We start from the raw sequence: 24,340 nt of genomic DNA on the forward strand, positions 1-24,340 counted from the left end.
GGTATGGTGGGATTCGAAATGGTCGGTAATCTGTTTGTTAACTTGGCTTTCGAAGACCTTGGAAAGACAGGGTAGGATAGATATAGGTCTGAGTGATTGGGACTCTCCTGACCAACTCAATTAATTATGTTACAACATGCAACAGGCCTGTCCTCTCTAAAAAGAATGAGCTTAATCTTTTTACGTGCCCTTTAACATACTTCTTTACAATACCAGGCATTATGTCTTACATGATCCAAATATGAGTTGAAACATAATTTATTTAAATGTAGCATAATCTACTGAACTCATTGTGTGAAATAACATCTGCAATGCTTCCCAGATCACTGGTCCACAGAACTAGCCTACACTTTCCAAGTTGATATTCCTTTAGATTTACAGTTTTTCACGAACTAACTATTTCTAGAGTCTAAACTTGCTTCTCATTTTACTAGGAGTGAGCTAGTACTACATCCAGTCCAACGGGTGGCACTGTTTCATATTGTATAGACAATAGACATGTTTCTATGTCACTTTGCTGTTGTTGCCGGAAGTGAACCGCGCTTGTCTGTGGAAGTACATGTGAGTTTATTTAGCTAGACAATTTACATGTGGTTCTGATTCCACAACTGATTCAAAGCTAATCTGTAGCTAGTACTGTCCTGTAAAAATGGGCAAAAAGGGTAAAAAAGAGCAAAAGAAAGTGAAAGGAGCAGAGAAGACAGCAGCCAAAATGGATAAAAAGATTTCAAAGCGGTCTAAACGAGAAGAGGTAACATGTCTGTCTCCCTTTCAACCGCTAGCTACTAACATTAGCTAGCTAGATAGTTCTACAGTACATTACAATGTCTTTATAGCATAACATCTTATTGCATCAAATTGTGTGTGTGTGTGTGTAAAATTCCAAGTCAATTAACTTCTACTCAATCACATTACATTAATGTCGTTGTCTGACAGACATTGTACAGAGTGAATAGTTTCAGCTGTTGTTCACTGCTGTGTTGTTTTCCTTTGGCATTGGTACAGGAGGACCTGGCTGCGCTGATAGCTGAGTTTCAGTCCTTGGATGCAAAGAAGACAACAGTTGTGGAGACCGCCTGCCCGCCCCCCTCACCCAGGTGACCGACCCACTACTCTGTCCTAGGTGTTGATTTGGCTCGTGTTCAATGGGCACAAAACGGGAGAAAATGTGTTGAAACCAGGGAGTTACTATGGCTGATCTTGTACAATAAGAATTGTCTCGTTTTAGATGTTTTAAATTTCAAAACCTTTGCTGTTTCGTGCCTACTGAACATGAGCCTGGTGTTAGGTGTGGCAGCTCAGGTTAGAGCCAGGTGTTAGGTGATTTCACAGCCAGGTGTCACAAGCATTTTGCTACACCTGCATTAACATCTGTTAAATATGTGTATTGCGACCAATAAAATGTGATTTGATTTGATAGTAGTGGTATCCTGTTTGTATCATCACTCAGGTTGAACGCCTCTCTGTCAGCACACCCCGACAAGGATGAGCTGATCTTGTTTGGAGGCGAGTTCTTCAATGGCAAAAAGGTACGATTCATATACACTACATGACCAAAAGCACGTGGACACCTGCTCGTCGAACATCTCATTCCAAAATCACAGGCATTAATATGGAGTTGGTCCCTCCTTTGCTACTATAACAGCCTCCACTCTTCTGGGAAGGCTTTCCACTAGATGTTGGAACATTGCTGCAGGTATGTGCTTCCATTCAGCCACAAGCATTAGTGAAGTCTGATGTTGGGCGATTAGGCCTGGCTCGTAGTCGTCATTCCAATTAATCCCAAAGGTGTTCGATGGGGTTGAGATCAGGGCTTTGAGCACGCCAGTCAAGTTCTTCCACAACGATCTCGACAAACCATTTCTGTATGGACCTTGCTTTGTGCACGGGGGCATTGTCATGCTGAACCAGGAAAGGGCCTTCCCCAAACTGTTGCCATAAAGTTGGAAGCACAGAATTGTCTAGAATGTCATTGTATGCTGTAGCATTAAGATTTCCCTTCACTGGAACTAAGGGGCCATGAAAAACAGCCCCAGACCATTTTTCCTCCTCCACCAAACTTTACAGTTTGCACTATGCATTCATATGTCAGACTATCAGATGGTGAAATGTGATTCATCACTCCGGAGAACACGTTTCCACTGCTCCAGAGTCCAATGGCGGCGAGCTTTACACCACTTGCGCATGGTGATCTTAGGCTTGTTTGCGGCTGCTCGGCCATGGAAACCCATTTCACGAAACTCCCGACAAACAGTTCTTGTGCTGATGTTGTTTCCCGAGGCAGTTTGGAACTCGATAGTGAGTGTTGCAACTGAGGACAGACGATTTTTACAAGCTTCAGCACTGAAGCTTACAGTCTCGTTCTGTGAGCTTGTCTGCCCTAGCACTTCGCGGCTGAGCCGTTGTTGGTCCTGGATGTTTTCACTTCACAATAACAGCACAGCATTTTGATGAACTGACTTGTTGGAAAGGTGGAATCCTATGAAGGGGCCACACTGAAAGTCACTGAGCTCTTCAGTAAGGCCATTCTACTGCCAGTGTTTGTCTATGGAGATTGCATGGCTGTGTGCTCGATTTTATACACCTGTCAGCATAACCAAATCCACTAATTTGAAGGGGTGTCCAAATACTTTTGTATATATAGTGTATGTTGAACACCTTTTTTTATTTGACCTTTATTTAATCAGGCAAGTCAGTTAAGAACAAATTCTTATTTACAATGGCGGCCTACACCGGCCAAACCCTAACCAGGACGACGCTGGGCCAATTGTGTGCCGCCCTATGGGACTCCCAATCATGGCTGGTTGTGATACAGCCTGGAATCGAACCAGAGTCTGTAGTGATGCCTCTAGCACTGAGAAGCAGTGCCTTAGACCGCTGCGCCACTCGGGAGCCTTTATATTCATATATTTATTAATGTATTCATATATTTATATTCACCATATTTTTGTCTGTTATTAATCCTTTTTGACTTTGGATGAATAGGGTTGACAGTGGGTTAATTTTCTTCCTTTCAGACGTACCTCTACAATGACCTGTTCTTCTATAACATAAAGAAGAACACCTGGGTGAAGTCAGACATCCCCAACCCTCCTCCACGACGCTGTGCTCACCAGGTAACTATGTACCTCCTATCAACCTCCAACCACCATCTCTACAACCACCCCCATTTTCTTTCAGGGATGCAAACATGTCTCTTCAATGATATTCGCCGTTTAGATCTCAAAATAGATCATCCACGTGAAATGTGTAGATCCTTTAAAGGAAGGTGTTGGGCGGATCTGACGCAAAGTTCACAGACGTAGAGTGTATCACACATTAACGCTATAAAAGAGAACGCAAACAGATCTTCTCCCTCTGCGATTACTGCCTTCTCTCTCTAAATGAACGAGTACAGGATGCATCCCTACTCTACGCGTCCTACAAATTGAATATCAAACGGAGTTCAGAGCGTGATGTCAGATATATTATATCAGAATGAGTGCTTCATCCAATATCACGTGTGACAGATGTGAGCAGTCAGCCGCATCCCCCTAACCAGCCATTAGCCTACTCAGCTGCTTCTCGCCGTCCGTTCTTTATGCACATCAGTTTTGAAAATGTTATTTAGCCGTGATGGCGAGTTGGGGTGTGCAGACAGTCATGGGGTTTCTGTTGTTACATTTGTTTAATTATTAGAGCAGCTCCCAGGGTGAGCAAAGTGGATAGGTATCTTTTCATTTCGCCTGTAAGAACAAGCAGGCCATTTTGTGAGTTTTTGGTTTCATAACAAACGACCTTGTTTAGTCATGTTACCTGGCTAGCTAGCGAACACCATGGTACCTTGGCTATGCGCACATTTGGATGGCGCAGGGAAAAGGACTAGATAGCCTAGTCAAAGAGATGCTTCAAAGGTAGGATGCATATGTCTAATCAATATAATTCTATTCTCAATCTGAGGGGGTGGATCACCATACTACTAGGTATTGTGGTAGTTGGCCTGGTATCACGTTGTTAGTAAAATCAGAATACCCTTTATTCGACAAGTACATTTACACATACTCAGAATATTACTTAGTGATATGGTGCTGCTAGTGATAGACAATATTTAGAGACAGAATACAGACAGCGGCGTTTAAACAAAGTTTACATACATGATATACAACTAGGTAGAGTGAGCATAGAGCTATAAGAGAATGAGCAGTTATACAAATATACAGTGGGTGTACGGTTGATATACAGTGGGTATACGGTTGATATACAGTGGGTATACGGTTGATATACAGTGGGTATACGGTTGATATACAGTGGCTATACGGTTGATATACAGTGGGTATACGGTTGATATACACTGGGTATACGGTTGATATACACTGGGTATACGGTTGATATACACTGGGTATACGGTTGATATACACTGGGTATACGGTTGATATACAGTGGCTATACGGTTGATATACAGTGGGTATACGGTTTATATACAGTGGGTATACGGTTGATATACACTGGGTATACGATTGATATACACTGGGTATACGATTGATATACACTGGGTATACGGTTGATATACAGTGGGTATACGGTTGATATACAGTGGGTATACGGTTGATATACAGTGGCTATACGGTTGATATACAGTGGCTATACGGTTGATATACAGTGGCTATACGGTTGATATACAGTGGCTATACGGTTTATATACAGTGGCTATACGGTTGATATACACTGGGTATACGGTTGATATACACTGGGTATACGGTTGATATACAGTGGGTATACGGTTGATATACACTGGGTATACGGTTGATATACAGTGGGTATACGGTTGATATACAGTGGGTATACGGTTGATATACAGTGGGTATACGGTTGATATACAGTGGCTATACGGTTGATATACAGTGGCTATACGGTTTATATACAGTGGCTATACGGTTGATATACAGTGGGTATACGGTTGATATACAGTGGGTATACGGTTGATATACAGTGGATATACGGTTGATATACAGTGGGTGTAAAAATGTACAGTATCAGTATGAATATACCTAAATGTAGAGAGACAAACATAACATTTCCATCGATTTCTCGTGTTTCCGTGAAACATTTTTTTCAACTTTTTGAACCCTCACCAGTTTGCATCCCTGTACTTTACAGAGCTCACCAGATCCCCCCTGCCTTCTTCAAGGAGTCTATCTTTACTCTTTATAGTCACTTAGACAGCTCAGGGTAACGTTTTCACACCTTTGTTCTACTTCTGGGGAACTCAAAGGCATATCACACCTTTACTGACATGTTTTATTTTATTTGTAACTTTTTCTCTGTTGTGGATGAGTGATTCCTCTCACTGCGGGTCTCAGCTGGCAGCCTGCCCATTGTTCTGTCGTTCTCCCTTTTGGACACCAGGGGACAGACTCTGCTTGATACAGCTATGAAGAGATTTGAGAGATTGCCAAAGTAGATGGTATCTATCTGATAACTCTCTCTCTCCCTTCCAACTTTCTCCATCTTTCTCTCTCTCTCTCTCTCCTTTCTCTCCTTTCTCTCCTTTCTCTCTCCTCTCTCTCTCTCTCTCTCTCTCTCTCTCTCTCTCTCTCTCTCTCTCTCTCTCTCTCTCTCTCTCTCTCTCTCTCTCTCTCTCTCTCTCTCTCTTTCTCTTTCTCTTTCTCTTTCTCTTTCTCTCTTTCTTTCTCTCTCTCTCTTTCTCTCTCTCTCTCTCTTTCTCTCTTTCTTTCTCTCTCTCTCTTTCTCTCTCTCTCTTTCTCTCTCTCTTTCTCTCTCTCTTTCTCTCTCTCTCTTTCTCCCTCTCTGCAGGCGGTGGTAGTTCCCCAGGCAGGGGGGCAGCTGTGGTTGTTTGGCGGGGAGTTTGCGTCTCCTGACGGGGAGCAGTTCTACCACTATAAAGACCTCTGGGTTCTTCACCTCTCCACAAACACCTGGGAGCAGATCAAGTGAGGGAGCCATATTGCTATTGTAGTAATAGTGGGTTAAACGTATGTTTGAGATGCTACTAGATAAACCTGTTTGTGTCAGTGTGTGTGTGAATTCAAGTGTTGTGTCTGTAACCCAGGGTTCCAGGTGCACCCTCTGGTAGGAGTGGACATCGTATGGTCCTGAGTAAGAGGCAGTTGCTGGTGTTCGGAGGCTTCCACGAAAGTGCTAGGTAAGGAGAGATGATGGGAGGAGCTATTGTGTCAGTTAAGGAGAGGTGATAGGCGGAGTAATTGTAGGAAATAAGAGGAGAGGAAAGAGAACCTTCTGGCTAGCTTTATGGAGGTCAAACTATCACAATATTAGATACAGCCGCTGCATGAAATATGCAAAATGAACTAGATTATTTTGTTGATAGTATACTTCTTATATTGCAGGGATTTTATCTACTACAACGATGTACACGCCTTCAGTTTGGACTCTTTCACCTGGAGTCGCCTCTCCCCCTCCGGCAACGGCCCCTCCCCTCGCTCAGCCTGCCAGATGACCTCTACCCCCGATTGCTCCGGGGTCATCATCTACGGAGGATACTCCAAAGTGGTGTGTGTGTGTGTGTGTGTGTGTGTGTGTGTGTGTGCACTCAACAGGTTCTTAAGTTTGCTCATGTTAATTCGATATGATATTGAGAGATATGCAGCAAGTCTTTGAATAACTCCATGACATTTTAATCAAAGTTGTGTTTTATTGTTCCCTATTAGAAAGCTAAGAAAGATGTGGAAAAGGGAACCATCCACTCTGACATGTTTCTTCTCAAGAGAGATGGCAAAGAAGAACAAGGTACAGTGATGCTCAGGCTTATACTTACTATTGGCTACAGACTAGCCTGGACATATAAAACGCAGGGCAGAGAGGCAATGGGATTTCTGTTCACATAACATTGCTCCTCATGTTTATTTTCTCCCTGTCCCTTTCAGAGAAGTGGTTGTGGTCTCGGGTGAGTCCCTCAGGCTCCAAGCCACCCGCCCGGTCGGGCTTCTCCCTGGCTGTGGGGCCCACGGGCCGGGCGCTGCTCTTCGGAGGGGTGTGTGACGAGGAGGAAGATGAGACTCTGGAGGGGGACTTCTACAACGACCTTTACCTGTATGACATCAACAAGCACCGCTGGTTCCCTGCTCAGCTCAAGGTAACTGCTGGAAACCTCCATTTTGGCACATACAGTAAATATAATGTTTACTTGGACATTTGTAAGCAACTGTGTTAATATTATTGTTGTTGACCTGTTTTTCCCTCCCCTTGTCCAGGGCTGTAAGTCGGAGAAGAAGAAGCGTCGACGGGGGAAGAAGGGAGGGGAGACAGGGGAGGGTTCAGGGCAGGGTCAGGAGGAGGAAGGAGCAGCAGCACAGGGACCTGTGGAGGTCATCAAGGAGATTGTCACTGAAGACGGAACGGTCATGACCATCAAGGAAATAATCCCCGGGACACAGGCGGAGGAAGAGAGTGAGGAAGAGGAGGAGGAGGAAGGTGAGGAAGGTGCCTCGGCCATCCTTGTCGAGCCTTGTGCTCGCTCCAGTGCCATGGCAACAGTGAAATATGGGAAGCTGTATTTGTACGGGGGCATGTTTGAGGTGGGCGACCGCCAGTTCACCCTCAACGACCTGTACTGTCTGGACCTCCACAAGATGGACCAGTGGGAGGTGCTGGTCGAGATGGACCCCAGTAAGTAAGAGGGAAACTGGGATTTTCTGTCTGTGTGTTTCTGTGGGATGGAGGTTGTCTTCCTGATCACACTGACCCCTTCTCTCTGCAGAGACCCAAGAGTGGCTGGACGACTGGTCTGACTCAGAGGACGATGAGGAGGGGGACGAAGAGGAGGCTAAAGGAGGTGATGACGAAGAGAAGGCTAAAGGAGGTGATGACGAAGAGGAGGAATCTGAAGAAGAAAGTGACGAACAAGGTAAATGAGAAATATCCCTCTATTCTTTTCAGTGTATGTTTCTAACCCTACTTTATTCTGCTCTTCATGTATTCAATGGTGCTGATTGGCTGAAAGCTGTGTTATATCAGACAATATAAACTGAATGGTTCGAGACCTGAATGCTGATTGGCTGAAAGCCGTAGTATATCTGAGAATGTACTTCTCCACTAGAGCAGTGAACAGGTTGCATCAAAGCCGAAGCCAAAAGCCTCTTATAGAAAGCCTCAAGGGACAGTGCTGTCTAAACACAATGTCAGTCGCAGTAGTGTTGACACCAGCAGTAACACTCTCTTCTGTGTGGTGTATGCGTTTACAGATGAGGAGGATCACCCACCAGTGCAGCCAGGTGAGGCGCTGGAAGACTTCCAGAGTCGTACAGAGCAATACTGGGTAGGCCAGGCCCGGGCCAACATGGGCCCAGAGGTTAAGGATACAAAGGTGCAGAAAGTGGGCATAGCCATGGCCAAGGTGTTCTATGAAGACCAGCAGTGAGCCAGGGTGTATGTGCATGTGTATCCGCCTTCTTTGTGTGTGTGAGTGAGAGAATGGGACAGGTGGGGAGTGATAGTTTGTCATAGGGAAGAATGAGGGTACTCATCAGTGTTTCCCAACTCCAGTCCTCAAGTACCCCCCCCCAACAGCACACATTTGTATTGTAGCCACGGACAAGCACACCTGATTCAACTTATCAACTAATCATCAAGACCTCAATGAGTTGAATCAGGTTAGTTTGTTTGGGGCTACAACAAAAATGTACGCGGTTGGGGGTACTCGAGGACTGGAGTTGGGAACCACTAATGAGTACCCTCATTCTTCCCTATGACACATTATTAGAGTTGGAAAACACTGCTTTAAACTGAAGAGGCCAATGAAATAATCTCTCTGCTTGGTGAACATTTTCTGCCCTCATAACCCCCCATGCCTTTGTACAGTAGGCCTAACTGTGCAAGAAAATATGCTGCTGTTTTGGCTGTTGGACTATACTGCAGTATGTATACTGTATCGTATTTGGAATTAGTTTCTAGTTTCATATCTTCAAGAAGATGGTAAGAAAATCCTTGTCATTGCTCACCCCCTTTGATTATTGTTTTCTAAACCAATTTGTCATTAAACATCCAACCATAATACTTCTGTAGTGTCTGTAGTCTTTTTAAAGGTGATGGCCAATTTGTTTAGTGTTGAAAATGGCTCAACTTGATAAGTACTGGTTGGTCTTTCCCTGGGTTTGTGTTGTATTGAAGATAAGAAGATTATGTTTTAGCCTTTAAAATAGGTTGTTGACTCAACTCTTGACATATTTGAACCACTCTACCCTTCTGACTTATACCAAAGCTTTGCCACAACATATACACCTATGTAGTACATTGGCTCTCCAACTGTTAACCTTGCACTGTGCAGCGGTCACACATGTAGTCAAACTCCCCCTGCTGTATGCTAAAAGTGAATTGTTCCTTCGTTTTAGCTCTACCTCTCCTCCAGACTCATCTTCTTATCTGACGATGGAGAGAGGAAGGTATAACGCAGAGGGAGGACGATTCAGCGACTGAGTGATTTGTGATTTGAAAAGGACAATAAATACTTTAGAATAGTAGTCAGGTATCAATCAATCAAATGTTTTTTTTTTAAAGCCCTTTTTACATCAGCAGATGTCACAAAGTGCTATATAGGAACCCAGTCTAAAACCCCAAACAGGAAGCAATGCAGATGTAGAAGCACGGTGGCTAGGAAAAACTCCCTAGAAAGAAACCTAGAGAGGAACCAGGCTCTGAGGGATGGCCAGTCCTCTTCTGGCTGTGCCTGTGGAGATTATAGGAGTACATAGACAGCCATTAAGGCCAGATAATTCTTCAAGATAAGAGACGAGGGGCGAGGAAAGCAGTGCCTCCAAATGAAAGTTATCCCAGAGTGACCTATTTTCTCAGCCCTGAGAAGAATGAGGGATGAAGAGTGGAGAGATGAATAATAGATGGAGAGCAGATAGATGGATGAGGTTACTGGGATGCTGCAGACTGTCTCCAACTCTTTCTCTCACTCCCTTCTTCATTCGCCTTCAACCCCATTTAAAAAATAAATAAAAAATCCTGTAAAAAGACAGATATAAATAACTAAAAATATACTTTTTTTGGGGCCCAGTGCTGCTGACGTGTCGGAGCACATGAAGTGTTATCTTCACAGACTCGTCAGTAGTCCCATGTGAGACTCATTCAGAGCGTATGGCTACTTCAGTGTTAGTTGTATAATTTCATACCCTGTTTTCTTGATCTTTTTGGTGTTCTCCTATTTGATAATAGCATATTAGGTGTTTTTAGACTGACTAGGTGCAATAATCATTCATTATCAACCCTTCTCCATGTTGTCGCACTGAAGCTGTTCCGGCCCAGTATTCTGACTCATAACATGCTAATACAGTTTCCAAGATAAGAAGTCAAATAATTCAATTTATAGCCATTTGTTTGTGTGTTTTATGTGAGTAGTTGTGATACACCCAGCTGTCAGCTGGACAGATATTTGGTGAGTCCACGACAGACTGTTACCTCTTTCTCTACCTCCTCTCTACCTCCTCCAATAGATTTAGAGAAATTACCCATCATCCTGTTCTAGTGGTGGGACACAGCTCAACTCCACACAGTGATTTCATTACAGTAATCTGGTGAAATTGGCTTAACTTCCCTTCAGACAATGAGCAGACAGGGAGGCAGTCAGAGACACGACAAGACAGACCGAGAACTGCACTGAGAAAAGGACAATGGTTCTGGAATCTGAGATAGGGGTTACTGGGAGTTGACAGGGGTACGACAATACTAGCAATACAACTAGGATATGTTCTTATGTACTTGTGCCATTATATACCAGCTAAGCTAAAGAATATAGTTTGTATGTAAGTTGCATCCTGCTGGTTTTGTTGTGTGGTCTTGCTGTCTGATGTAGCAACATGAAGGCCACACACACAAACTAATGTCATTGACATGAAGCCTACAAGCTGCAGTTGTGTATTTGGAGTGTACCATTTGAAATCTATTCAGGGGGAAGACTTTTTTTTCTCTGGGTAATGGTAATGCAAGAGCATGGGAAATAAAGAAGAATAGAAAAGGATAGAGGAAGGGTTCACTTACAGTATATAGACTGAAATGGCACAGAGAGGGAAGACTGAGGGAAATGAAGGTGTGTCGAGCTTGATACACCATTTTCCTCTCTCGCTCTCTCGCTCTCTCGCTCTCTCGCTCTCGCTCTCGCTCTCGCTCTCTCTCTCTCTCTCTCTCTCTCTCTCTCTCTCTCTCTCTCTCTCTCTCTCTCTCTCTCTCTCTCTCTCTCTCTCTCTCTCTCTCTCTCTCTCTCTCTCTCTCATATTGTGCAGATGGGTCCCAGGAGACAAACCCCGCCCTCATGTCTGACCACGCCCCTCATATGATGGAGGGGAATACTAAGTCAGGGTTGCCATGGTGACCCACCCTCCAATGCTGCAGTTTAAAGTAGCTGCTTGGTTTACTCCTGTGTCTTTGTTGTTCTTTGGTATCTAACATGTTGTTTACCTTAAACAATTTAACAATATGCAGTGTATACCTGCATACACACGCACATTCAATGAATTTTATCTCTGACATCTTAAATCCTTTTCATTATGGACAGAAGACCTGAGTAAAACCAGACTTGAAGAAAGAGGGAGAGGACAAAGATTCAATAACCACAAACCAGGAGTTTTCTTTCAAACACTTTCATAATTTTCTCCACATAACTCAAAAACGAACAGACCCCCAAAATGTAAAGAAATAAAAGAGAGGAGAAGAAAAGAACTGGGCATGCTTGGGCATGCGATGGGCTCACAGGGTGATGGGTACTTCCAGTCGGAATGGTAGAAAAACCACAGGAGCAGGTAGATCAGCCAGTTGTCACCTCTGCACCTCTCAGTATCATCAACAGCCACTGGAACACTTTTCCATAGTTGTTCTTTGAATCAGTAAACCCTTTCCCATAATATGCCTTAACCCTGTAACGCTATCAGTCCAGTTTCCAACAGTACCTACGAACTCATGTAGTCAAGACTGGGGGAGCAAATGTTGTTGAAAAATAAAACTCCACACATTTGGCCCCAACTTTCATTCCTTCACAGTGGCAGACCTGTTTAACTTTGCTGGATAGAGAAACGGAGAGGCATAGGAGGAAGAGAAGAGCGAGCACACACAGACTGGATGATCACTTACAGGAGGACCAGGAAAATCAGGGTGGAGTACAAGCCCCTTACAGACATGCGATAAAACATCTCAGTCTTTGAGTTAGTTAGCCAGCTATATATAAAAAAAAAAGCAAAACACTTCTCTTAGTTTGTCTGTTTTTTCTCTCTTGTTTTCATTGCATCTAAGATGTGGGCTTTGTCTTGGAGAAGCAGTGGGATGCAGTAGACTAGTAGCCTGTGTCTGGATCTTGTAATGTACTGTAATGTACTGTACTGTAGCGCAAGCCCAGGCTACCCTATGGAAGAGTCTGCTTCACAGAACAGTACTGGACAACATCTGGAAAGGTTCTGCTTGCTCAGGACTAAGAGCAACTTGGCAAAGCCTGTAAAGTACCACTTTTATTTAAATGTAATTTTTTTGCAGCCCCCCACCCCCCCACTCCCCTCTTATACTGCTTCCAAAACTAGCCCTCTACTGCACATCGTTGCCCTCGGGCAACAGAACATATTTTTGCCCCTCAACCTCCCCATATTATGATAATATGTGATGACATGTCTGTAAACAATCCAATGAGGTGCAGAAGTTGGTATGATGTATCAACTGGGGGAGGGACCTTCTTTCAGGAGGCAGAGCAACCTGAGCATGTGGTGTGACTGAAGTGTACAATACATTTCATTCTTTTGCATGTTTAACTAGAGATTAAAAATATCTACTTGTGTAGGAACCTGTAAAGAAGCATATTTGATAGGTTTTGAACACACACACATATATATATATATATATATATATATATATATATATATATATATATATATAAACAAATATAGTTTTCTTTTTGTTGCCTCAGGGCAACGTTGTGCAGTTAGGCTACTTTTCAGGGCAATATCATGCTCAATGAAAGACATGTAATTTGATGGATATGGATATTTTTGCCAAAATATACACTGACATTCACATGCAATGGACACAGCGACATTCTATGGGCGAAAGGATCCTAATGGAGCAGTTAGGATCACCCTCTGATATTGAGGACAGTGAGCTGGAGGACAGTGACAGCGAGGAAGAATCAGGTTTGAGAGGCAGTGAAATACTAGTTTATGCCCCCAACTTGTATTTCCTTATGAAAAGAGTGGGTTTTTTCTACTATGTTCCTCTTAATAAATGTTCTAAATATATCAGATTTTCCTTGTGGTTTTAGCAACAAAGAAATCTGGGTGGAGGGGGAGAAAAGCCTAAATCTTCCCAAAAAATAGGATGGAATATTAGCAGTAGAGGGCTAGAGGAGACATTTATATTTTTCCCCAAAAAGGTTTATCTATACAAAACTAAAACATACATGAGCATGCATTTTCGATATTTTTTTCAACTTTATAAAACAAGGCAGTAGGCGTTTTTTCAGAAGTCTTGCAAATAGCACAAAAATATGATTTTTTTCTGTCTTGGTAAATAATTTGTTTTGAAAGCAGCAGTTTTAAACATAACAGTCTCTGAACTTGCACTAGGCCTCTTACACTAGGCCTCCAGACCAGGTGTGTGGGTTAAGATTTGGGTAAAAACCTTTAGACATGAAACTGTAGAGAGAGAAAAAGCGAGAGAGAGAAAGAGAGAGCGAGAGAGAGAATTGCTCTGTAGGGGACAGAGGAGCAGATAGATGAGAACTGACATAATGTTATGCGTTAGTCCTCATATAAAGTTCAACCTGTGCGTTAAAGGCCAGAGAGACATTGAGAAAGTTTTTTGGAATGTCAATATTTTATATGAATATAGCTTATCATCATTCACATACCACGGTATGTGTGGGAGTATTGTACCTGTTGTGTACATGGTATTGTACAATGTGTGTGTGTGTGTTTGAGAGTTCTTTCCTTTAGATCATTTGTTCATTTTGTTGTATGTTGACTATAAAGAGAATCTTTCACATTAGAAGCCCTTTCAGACAGACTATTCCTACTCTGGTTGCAGACAGATTAGAGTTGATATACAGTAGTTCTTTGCACATGGCTCAATCTTGGTAACCCAAGTTGCTACATTTGCAACAGGTTTACTAATATAGATAGGTTTTATGGTGCTATAGTTGTTAGAGGCAATTTTGTGTTGGTCATCCCGGTTTTTCAGATTGTAAACATGTCCTGTTGCTAACTAGGATCTGTAGTTGCAAAAGTGTTTTTGTAGCCCTATTTTATTTAATCATATCTATTTTTCATGAAGCACCTGCTTGCCATGGACATTCTCTGGTCTATTTGGGGAAGTCTTGGTTAAGATGGCTGGTTGTAGGAATAGTGGAGCATGGTGGGGCATTAAATAAAAGGAGAGTTACATGAAACAAATAAAGGGGGTAACAGGATATGGCGTGATGTCATGAGGGGACTACCGGGAAGTCGGAGGAAGGGGGGATGAGAGACTGAATTAATAACTGGGAAGAGTAACAACGTGTCAGGAGGGAGAGAAGGGGGAGGGTTTGGAGGGCAGTGGGTAGGACAGGGGTCCGTTTCCCATCCCTTTAACGTTGTATTACCTGGTTGGACAACACACCTGGGTTTAAATAGTACTTGAAATCTTTCAAATACTTTCAGCATTTGCTTTAGCCTGCCTCGACCACCAGGTAGGCAGGGTTTTGCACTTTTCAGACTTTTCTATTGTTTCCATTGCAACAGGCAAGCTCAATAAAGCACAGCTAAAGTATTTTAAATTATGTCAAATAGTTTTTGAACCCAGGTCAGGTGGACACAGCCATAACCAGACTAGATACATTATATCCTGTCTCATTCGACACAAGAAGTGCTCATCTGAGTCTACCATTCCAAACAAACTAAACCAAAAGAACATCAGCAATATTAACAGAGAAAAGGCAAGTAAGGAATAAAAAATGATTTAAATGAATATATCATACGTGTGCAAATAAGTTACAAACCTTTTTTAAACAATGCTTTAAGATGAAAAACAGGTAATGTCAGGGAGAGAAAGAATTTACATATATATATATATATATTTTGCAGATCACTGCTTATCTGAAATCTGGGCATTGGGAACCAGCTTTATCCCCATATTGTTAATCCTCTTACTATACTCTTTACATAGTGTCAAATGGCCAAGGGCTGTATAGTTATGATAATACTCATAATATGTTATAATAATAGCATAGATAATAATAGGATTGAATAGGCAATCCATTTTTAAATAAAAAAGTGAATAAACAAAATTGCGACTCCAATGTTGAGCAAAATCACCATGACGACCAGAATTGAGCTGGAGCCCTGTGGAGGAGGGAGGGAGAGAATAAAACGTGTTAATTCAGACTACACACACACACACACACACACACACACACACACACACACACACACACACACACACACACACACACACACACACACACACACACACACACACACACACACACACACACAGAGCTCTACCTGTACACACACAAAAGCAAAGGCACAGCAAATGTGTACTTTATTTAATGTTGGTATTTAGGTTCATTTGAGAGATACTGCCTTTGCATGTACTGTAAATGAGTCTCTCAGTGTTATTGAGAGCCAGCATGTTAAAAAAGCAGACTATTAGGGACATCTAACTGATGGGTTTTTGTAACTCTGCCATGGAAAATATATAGGACTGGAGCACTCATAAAAGGGAAAGAGCATTACAAATGACCTATGTAATTATCAAAGCAATTACTTAAGTTGAATCCATAGTATGACATCTAAAATACTTTAAACTGTAATTCACATGCTCATTGGTAGCCTCTAACAACAGCTATGTTTACTCTACACCATGCAACTGAATGATCATTCCCGAAGGATATGTATGTTGTGTATAATTGATGCATTTCATATGCCAGTGACCCTGTCTTTATGGTGATGCACTCGCCATGCCAGACATGTTGTGTAGATGGCTCAGTTCACTGATCCCATTTGTCTGTGATACGTTGACATTAGCTCCATGTGCCCTGTTGGCGTATCCTCGTGGATATCTATACGTTTAACTGTGCTGCTGGAATAGATTATAGGGGAGAGCTTTGTGCAAAAGTGTTCTACAATGCGATTACTTAAAGAATCTGTGTCTGCTTATGCATGAATGTATCTGTGTTTCATGTGAACCTGTCTTACACAAGTCAGCTGCATTACTCGCCTCTCTGCGGCTGCAACCCCCCCCCTCCAGTCACCATTACACGCCCACTGATTGGCTACTGCTGAAGCAAGGCATAAGCTGTTTCCTAGCAACAGAGCGTGGGGCAGCCAATGCGGGGATGCTTTGTGGAAGGAGCTACTTTGCCAATCTGCTGTTACTAAGGTGCAGTGGGAGATGGCTAGCTGAGGCTGTGTGGTGCGGTGGAGGGGATGTGGGAGGTTAGAGTGTCCAACCATAGCGTCTGTGTTGTGTAGAGCACCTGCCTATCAGGAGACTACAACAGGTCCCCGGATGCTCCCACTTACTACTGTACATAGCTACTGTATGATTTCATTCTGTTATTATGTCTGTACATCGCACAGTAATGATACATTCATAGCTCTTCTATCATTGATTACAGTACAATTGTGTCTGAATGCTGTGTAAATGCAGTTACATCTGCATGCAAGTGATTACTCACGCGTGTGTGATTTTCTGCATGTGTGCACATGACAAGCAAATTATATGACTAAGTGTGGCTATGAATGTGTGGGTGAGAGGAGGCGTCCTTACCGAGTTTGCTTTGAGCTGGGTTAGTTTCTTGTCATCGTCGTGTTCTAGTGCAATGGGTGAGGATTTTTGTGGGGGGGAGAGGGTGAGATCCCTGCGCAGAGGCCGAGCTTCCAACTTGTCCCCCTTGCTCAGACTGTCCAGCTTTTGCATTGAGTCTGGGGTCGGTCCCTCCCTTTCCCTGCCCTCCCGGGTCTTAGAAGGCCGCTGTCTCTGCAGTGTGTGGGAGCGGGCCTCGCCACTGTGACCATGGCGCTCCTCTCCCAACCCATAGGGATTCTGGGAGTTGGAGTCCATGGGCTGCAGCGGCCTCATCTCCATCTCGTAGTTGCTCAGCTTCTCCTCATCCTGCTCCAGCAGCCGCGTGTCACCGCTGTGCGTCCGCTGGGACCTCCACGATGTTGACGGGCAGTCCGACCATCGGTCCCTGGAGGCCTTGTGATTGGACGAGCCATGCTCTCGAGACTTGTGATTGGAGGAGGCGTGCCTATGGCCGTGGCCGTTGGTGCGGTCCCTGGCCTCGTCCTGGACAGAGGGGGTGGTGGAGCGACCGCTGCCCCTGCTGCCCCCCCTGCTGCCCCCCCTGCTGCCCTCTTTAGAAGAGCGTTTGTCCTCGCTCCAGCTGTTGGCCCTTAGGTAGTCCCCCCCTCCACGGCCCTCCATCAGCACCTGGATCTCCTGGCCACCACTGCCCCCTCCCCCGCCCCCACCGCCACCACTCCCAGCGTCGTCCACAGCACTCTGCCGCAGGAAGCGTGCGTTCTTGGTGCAGTATGGCTTGGAGGTGGTGGGGCTGCAGGGGGGCGAGGAGGGGTGGCTGGCCTCAGGGCTAAGGTCAGGGGTCAGGTTGGGGGGTGTGGTGCCCTTTATGTAGAGTTCAGGACTGTCTGGCCCCGTGCCACCGGAAATCACCTCAATGTCGTTCTCACTGGAGTTCTGATGCTTTGGCCTTTGGACCTCTACTCCTGACCAACAGCAAAGAGACACAGGGAGAGAGACACAGGGAGAGAGACACAGAGAGAGAGACACAGAGAGAGAGAGACACAGAGAGAGAGAGACACAGAGAGAGAGAGACACAGAGAGAGAGACACACACAGAGAGAGACAGAGAGAGACAGAGAGAGACACACAGAGAGAGACACAGGGAGAGACACAGAGAGACACAGGGAGAGAGTCAGGACAGCATGACACACAACTTTGGGATAGTCACATTTCAAAACATTGGTATAGTTCCATTTCAAAGTGAATGATTTAGAGTTATTTAGCTATTCTCTGTTTTGCATGCATGTAGTCCAACATCTGCTTTATAGGCGAGACCAACTTACCCCGTAAATGCCATGAACAACTGTACTGCTAATGTCAACCAGATGATGTCAGTATAATGTTAAGGAAATCAAAGGGACGTGCATCTGGAAGGAACCATTACCCCACACATTGACTTTAATTAAATGACCTAATTTTCTTTCCAGAGATGCGTGTATTTGACGTCCCCATTCTATTATGCAATCATGCACACAGCACATAATACCTCTTTAAATTAGACAGACTATTCGTGACCACCCTTGTTCTGTCTGTAGACTAGACTCTGCCTCTTTTCAAGTCAGCAGAACCAAAGTGAGATCGGAGCTGGTGAAGCATTCTACTCAGTTACTCTAATGACCTCTCTCTTTCTCTGCATTGCCTACCTTACCTTGTCTTCTAGACATCTGCACCCAGACAGTCACAGCACTTACACAATCTTTATCTTCTGCAACACATCACAGTACACTCATAGAAGAAAAGGAACCCTGAAGAACCTTTTGGGGTTCAAAACGATTGCCACTGTGGGAGAACCTTTTAAATTCAAAAAGGTTCCTTGAGGAACCCCTCTGAAAGGGTTCTTAGAGGAACCCCTCTGAAAGGGTTCTTAGAGGAACCCCTCTGAAAAGTTTCTTAGAGGAACCCCTCTGAAAAGTTTCAAACATGAACATCAAACATGAGCCCCACCTCTGGATGAGCATTTTCTTGTTTGCTTATGGCCTTATACAGCTTGTTGAGTGTGGTCTTAGTGCCAACATCGGTTTGTGGTGTTAAATAGACAGCTATGAAAAATATAGATGAAAACTCTCAGGCGAGACTTCCTTAATATTAGATTTTGTGCACCTGCTGTCATTGACAAATAGACACAGACCGCCACCCCTTGTCTTACCGGAGGCAGCTGTTCTATCTTGCCGATGGACTGAAAACCCAGCCAGTTGTATGTTATCCATGTCGTCATTCAGCCACGACTCAGTGAAACATAAGATATTACAGTTTTTAAATGTCCCGTTGGTAGGATAGTCTTGATCGGAGCTCATCCATTTTAATATCCAATGATTGCACGTTGGCTAATAAGACTGATGGTAGAGGCGGGTTACTCACTCGCAATCGGATCCTTACAAGGCACCCCGACTTACGTCCCCGATATCTCTGTATCTTCTTCATGCGAATGACAGGGATTTAGGCCTTGTCAGGTGTCTGAAGTAAAACCTTTGCGTCTAACTCGTTAAAGAAAAAATCTTTGTCCAGTATGAGGTGAGTAATCGCTGTCCTGATATCCAGAAGCTCTTTTCGGTCATAAGAGACGGTAGCAGAAACATTATGCACAAAATAAGTTTCAAATAACGCGAAAAAACACATAAAACAGCAGCCATCTCATCCGCCGCCATATTTAAGCATGTCTCTTGGCTCTCTGTCACTGGAAGAGCCCCTCAATCTTCGCTCCTGGCACTCCCCTGAGGTAGTGGCAACGAGGAAAGTGATGACGACACACTCCTCACTCACAGGCTGGGGCGTAGGTCACGAGGGGAAGCCAATAAATGGAGTGTGGAACCCACAACTCTGCATTGTTCACATAAATTACCTTGAATTGCTGACAGTGTTTCTCTCTCTGAGACACTTTTGACCCTCCCTTCAGAATTTCCACGTCTTGATCAGAACGGCATTTGCTCCCGTCACTTACACAGACTATACGTTGGGATTATTCTGTGGCGCAGAGTACACCTACTGTCACTTTTTGCCACTCAACCTGTCTCCGACAGACGTGCGTGATTGGTTCTTCGAGCTTCTGAGATTCTGGTGAATCCCTCTTGTGATATCTCCCTCATAATATCAGTGAACCGGGGTTAGGCAGTATAGTAACCTTACGTTTTATTCGCCCGTAGCAGCTTGTTGAAATGAACAATTTTTCAAAGAGCGGTTAGGACAATCTGCTGCCATGGCTCTGAGGATAAACCCAGCCTTATAGGGAATCTGTGACTGTGATTCTTTATAATGTCATGACATTAAAAACAGCTATCAAGGTATCGTCAGGTACGTGGACAAAAAAAACATGCTCGGGACAGTATATGTCAGGAAGTGTGTGTGTATGTTTGTGTGTGTGTTTGTGTGTGTGTGTGTGTGTCAGTCAGCCTGCCTTGCATGGGCTTGTTGGAAAGGTCATTGTTGACCTCCCTCCAGCTTCCTGTTGCTCCCTCCATCACTCATGGCCTGCACTGCACTGTGGGTAACCGGTCCCATTGGGCACGAGCACATACTCTACAGCAATCACACGCCTGACACTGACACCTGATTAACTTTGTCATTCTCTCCTATCTATCTCCATTAGTTACATGGTCCTCTCTATTAGTTACATGTTCCTATCTCCATTAGTTACATGATCCTCTCTCCATTAGTTACATGTTCCTCTCCATTAGTTACATGTTCCTCTCCATTAGTTACATGTTCCTCTCCATTAGTTACATGTTCCTCTCCATTATTTACATGTTCCTCTCCATTAGTTACATGTTCCTCTCTCCATTAGTTACATGGTCCTCTCTCCATTAGTTACATGGTCCTCTCTCCATTAGTTACATGGTCCTCTCTCCATTAGTTACATGTTCCTCTCTCCATTAGTTACATGTTCCTCTCCATTAGTTACATGTTCCTCTCCATTATTTACAAGTTCCTCTCCATTGTTACATGTTCCTCTCTCCATTAGTTACATGTTGCTCTCTCCATTAGTTACATGTTCCTCTCTCCATTAGTTACATGTTCCTCTCTCCATTAGTTACATGTTCCTCTCTCCATTAGTTACATGTTCCTCTCTCCATTAATTACATGTTCCTCTCTCCATTAGTTACATGTTCCTCTCTCCATTAGTAACATGTTCCTCTCTCCATTAGTTACATGTTCCTCTTTCCATTAGTAACATGTTCCTCTCTCCATTAGTAACATGTTCCTCTCTCCATTAGTTACATGTTCCTCTTTCCATTAGTAACATGTTCCTCTCTCCATTAGTTACATGTTCCTCTCCATTAGTTACATGTTCCTCTCCATTATTTACATGTTCCTCTCTCCATTAGTTACATGTTCCTCTCTCCATTAGTTACATGTTCCTTTCCATTATTTACATGTTCCTCTCCATTAGTTACATGTTCCTCTCCATTATTTACATGTTCCTCTCCATTAGTTACATGTTCCTCTCTCCATTAGTTACATGTTCCTCTCTCCATTAGTTACATGGTCCTCTCCATTAGTTACATGTTCCTTTCCATTAGTTACATGTTCCTCTCCATTATTTACAAGTTCCTCTCCATTGTTACATGTTCCTCTCTCCATTAGTTACATGTTCCTCTCTCCATTAGTTACATGTTCCTCTCTCCATTAGTTACATGTTGCTCTCTCCATTAGTTACATGTTCCTCTCTCCATTAGTTACATGTTCCTCTTTCCATTAGTTACATGTTCATCTCCATTAGTTACATGTTCCTCTCTTCATTAGTTACATGTTCCTCTCTCCATTAGTTACATGTTCCTCTCTCCATTAGTTACATGGTCCTCTCCATTAGTTACATGTTCCTTTCCATTAGTTACATGTTCCTCTCCATTATTTACAAGTTCCTCTCCATTGTTACATGTTCCTCTCTCCATTAGTTACATGTTCCTCTCTCCATTAGTTACATGTTGCTCTCTCCATTAGTTACATGTTCCTCTCTCCATTAGTTACATGGTCCTCTCCATTAGTTACATGTTCCTTTCCATTAGTTACATGTTCCTCTCCATTATTTACAAGTTCCTCTCCATTGTTACATGTTCCTCTCTCCATTAGTTACATGTTCCTCTCTCCATTAGTTACATGTTGCTCTCTCCATTAGTTACATGTTCCTCTCTCCATTAGTTACATGTTCCTCTCTCCATTAGTTACATGTTCCTCTCTCCATTAGTTACATGTTTCTCTCCATTAGTTACATGTTCCTCTCTCCATTAGTTACATGTTCCTCTCTTCATTAGTTACATGTTCATCTCCATTAGTTACATGTGCCTCTCTCCATTAGTTACATTTTTCTCTCCATTAGTTACGTGTTTCTCTCCATTAGTTACGTGTTCCTCTCTCCATTAGTTACATGTTTCTCTCCATTAGTTACATGTTCCTCTTTCCATTAGTTACGTGTTCCTCTCTCCATTAGTTACATGTTCCTCTCTCCATTAGTTACATGTTCAGGAGACATATGTGACAATGAGGTGGTTGCCTCCCTTTGATACAGTATTTTCTCTCAGCATTTCGAGTTGATAACATAAAGTGACACACTGTAAGTGTCAAATAGACTAATAGCATTAGTGCATTGGCATTTGTGGTTATAAATAGACGACTGTGTGTCTTCAAAACTGGTGCTTCTGGTGTATTGTATTGATGGTTGCCATGGGGATGGTGATCACGGCAGTGAGTGGTGGGCACACTCACCGTTTTCGCGGTGCTGGAAGGAGGGGGAGAACCCTTTGGCGGTGACCCTGGCGAGGCGACACTCCTCCTGGGCCTTCTGGCTGGCTCCAATGGCCGCCTCTGCCTTCCCCCGTGCATGGGCCGTCCTGGGGGGGGGGGGTAATAATAATATTAATAAAAAATCGAAATAAATTCCAGACAGCAACTAAACGGGGCATGTTGATATGACTGACTGTGATTGTACTGTAAGTGCATTGGAAAGTACAGCTTTTTTGTTGTGCTTAAAATATAATAGATGGCCAATTTCCCTTTTCCTAAGAGCCACTCTGAGGTCAGGCCCTCTAAGTAGTAAGAGGCTGGCCAGCTGGGATAGCCTAATAAATAATGCACCTGCAGAAACAATGAGTCCACCCTGTATCCCAGCCATAATCACTGTCTCCTCTGTTTTCATCTGGCTGCTCTCTCATTGATCTCTGTCATATTCTTTACCTACCTTCAATCCCACGTTAGCCTCAGATTCCTCTCTGTAGTCTGGTGAGGTAGCCTACTGACTGTACAGTACATATGATGACAGACAGACAGCCCCAGGCTTTCATCTTTCTCTGTCATGCTACTGTGGTCTTATAAAAGAATAGAGGCCTGTTGATAATGTGCACTTAACAATCCCTTCAAATGGATAGTTCTGTTTAAGCTCGCATGACATAATGCCGACAAAGTCGTTTTGCTTTTACCACTCTTCCTAGTCTCTCTCTCTTTGTGTCTCTCTCTCTGTCTCTCTCTCTGTCTCTCTCTCTTTGTGTCTCTCTCTCTGTCTCTGTGTCTCTCTCTCCACACCCTCTATTCAGTCTCGTTCTTTTTCTATTTCCCTCTCTCCTCCTTGTTTGTGCAGGAACTGTCTTGGTGCAGTATTGCATGTCGATGGTTATTGATTTTTTTTTGCCTCTGTTTCTTTTTGCTTCTGGCTCTCTTCACCCTGGCAATAGAGCCATGCCGGACATATCAGAGAACTCGCAGCACTGTGTGTGTCTGTGTATGTGTGTGAGCGAGAGAGATATTGTATGAGTTATAGCGTGACTAATAGTCTGTACATTTTTCTGTTTATTAGGTTTAGTTAGCCATGTGTCGAAAGTGTTGGCTGGCTTGGTGTGTTTGGTAGGGACACATTAGTGGGTGTTGGAGAGGGGTGTGGTCAGGATGGGGGTGAGGAGGCAGCTGAGGTGAGATAGAGCTCCATTTCCTGCTCTACACTGGGAACTAGCCCTCTCCTGGACCGTTGTCCTAGCAACTGCAGGAACGAAATATTGAGAGAAAGGAAGAGAGAGCGAAAGAGAGAGAATGAGAGAGAAAGGGAGAGAGAGCGAAAGAGAGAGAATGAGAGAGAAAGGGAGAGAGAGCGAAAGAGAGAGAATGAGAGAGAAAGGGAGAGAGAGCGAAAGAGAGAGAATGAGAGAGAAAGGGAGAGAGAGCGAAAGAGAGAGAATGAGAGAGAAAGGGAGAGAGAGCGAAAGAGAGAGAATGAGAGAGAAAGGGAGAGAGAGCGAAAGAGAGAGAATGAGAGAGAAAGGGAGAGAGAGCGAAAGAGAGAGAATGAGAGAGAAAGGGAGAGAGAGCGAAAGAGAGAGAATGAGAGAGAAAGGGAGAGAGAGCGAAAGAGAGAGAATGAGAGAGAAAGGGAGAGAGAGCGAAAGAGAGAGAATGAGAGAGAAAGGGAGAGAGCGAAAGAGAGAGAATGAGAGAGAAAGGAAGAGAGAGCGAAAGAGAGAGAATGAGAGAGAAAGGGAGAGAGAGCGAAAGAGAGAGAATGAGAGAGAAAGGGAGAGAGAGCGAAAGAGAGAGAATGAGAGAGAAAGGGAGAGAGAGCGAAAGAGAGAGAAGAGAGAGAA

General features: G+C 43.7%; 2 protein-coding genes across 3 annotated transcripts in view; one reads left to right on the top strand and one right to left on the bottom strand.

The window, feature by feature from the left end:
- Positions 1-522: 522 nt before the first annotated feature.
- On the top strand, positions 523-9,012 carry klhdc4 (kelch domain containing 4). The gene is made up of 12 exons (XM_055934461.1): positions 523-751; positions 1,006-1,097; positions 1,451-1,529; positions 3,018-3,116; positions 5,794-5,930; positions 6,050-6,142; positions 6,348-6,510; positions 6,669-6,747; positions 6,885-7,093; positions 7,212-7,626; positions 7,718-7,864; positions 8,202-9,012. Exons 1-12 carry the CDS (start codon positions 650-652, stop codon positions 8,375-8,377), a joined length of 1,791 nt encoding a protein of 596 aa, XP_055790436.1. The 5' UTR covers positions 523-649; the 3' UTR covers positions 8,378-9,012.
- Positions 9,013-11,581: 2,569 nt separating this feature from the next.
- Positions 11,582-24,340, bottom strand: part of jph3b (junctophilin 3b) — a 57,542-nt gene continuing 44,783 nt past the window's right edge. Inside the window, exons 3-5 of one of the 2 annotated variants that reach the window (XM_055934463.1) lie at positions 22,479-22,603; positions 16,744-17,699; positions 11,582-15,311 (exon numbers count right to left, since the gene is read on the bottom strand). In XM_055934463.1, the coding sequence (XP_055790438.1) occupies positions 15,231-15,311; positions 16,744-17,699; positions 22,479-22,603 (1,162 nt within the window). In that variant the 3' untranslated portion in view covers positions 11,582-15,230. Of the gene's footprint in view, positions 15,312-16,743; positions 17,706-22,478; positions 22,604-24,340 lie in introns of both variants that reach the window. The other variant, XM_055934462.1, reaches the window with a different exon arrangement.

The sequence above is a fragment of the Salvelinus fontinalis genome, chromosome 9, assembly GCF_029448725.1.
Source record: "Salvelinus fontinalis isolate EN_2023a chromosome 9, ASM2944872v1, whole genome shotgun sequence".
Lineage (NCBI taxonomy): Eukaryota > Metazoa > Chordata > Actinopteri > Salmoniformes > Salmonidae > Salvelinus > Salvelinus fontinalis.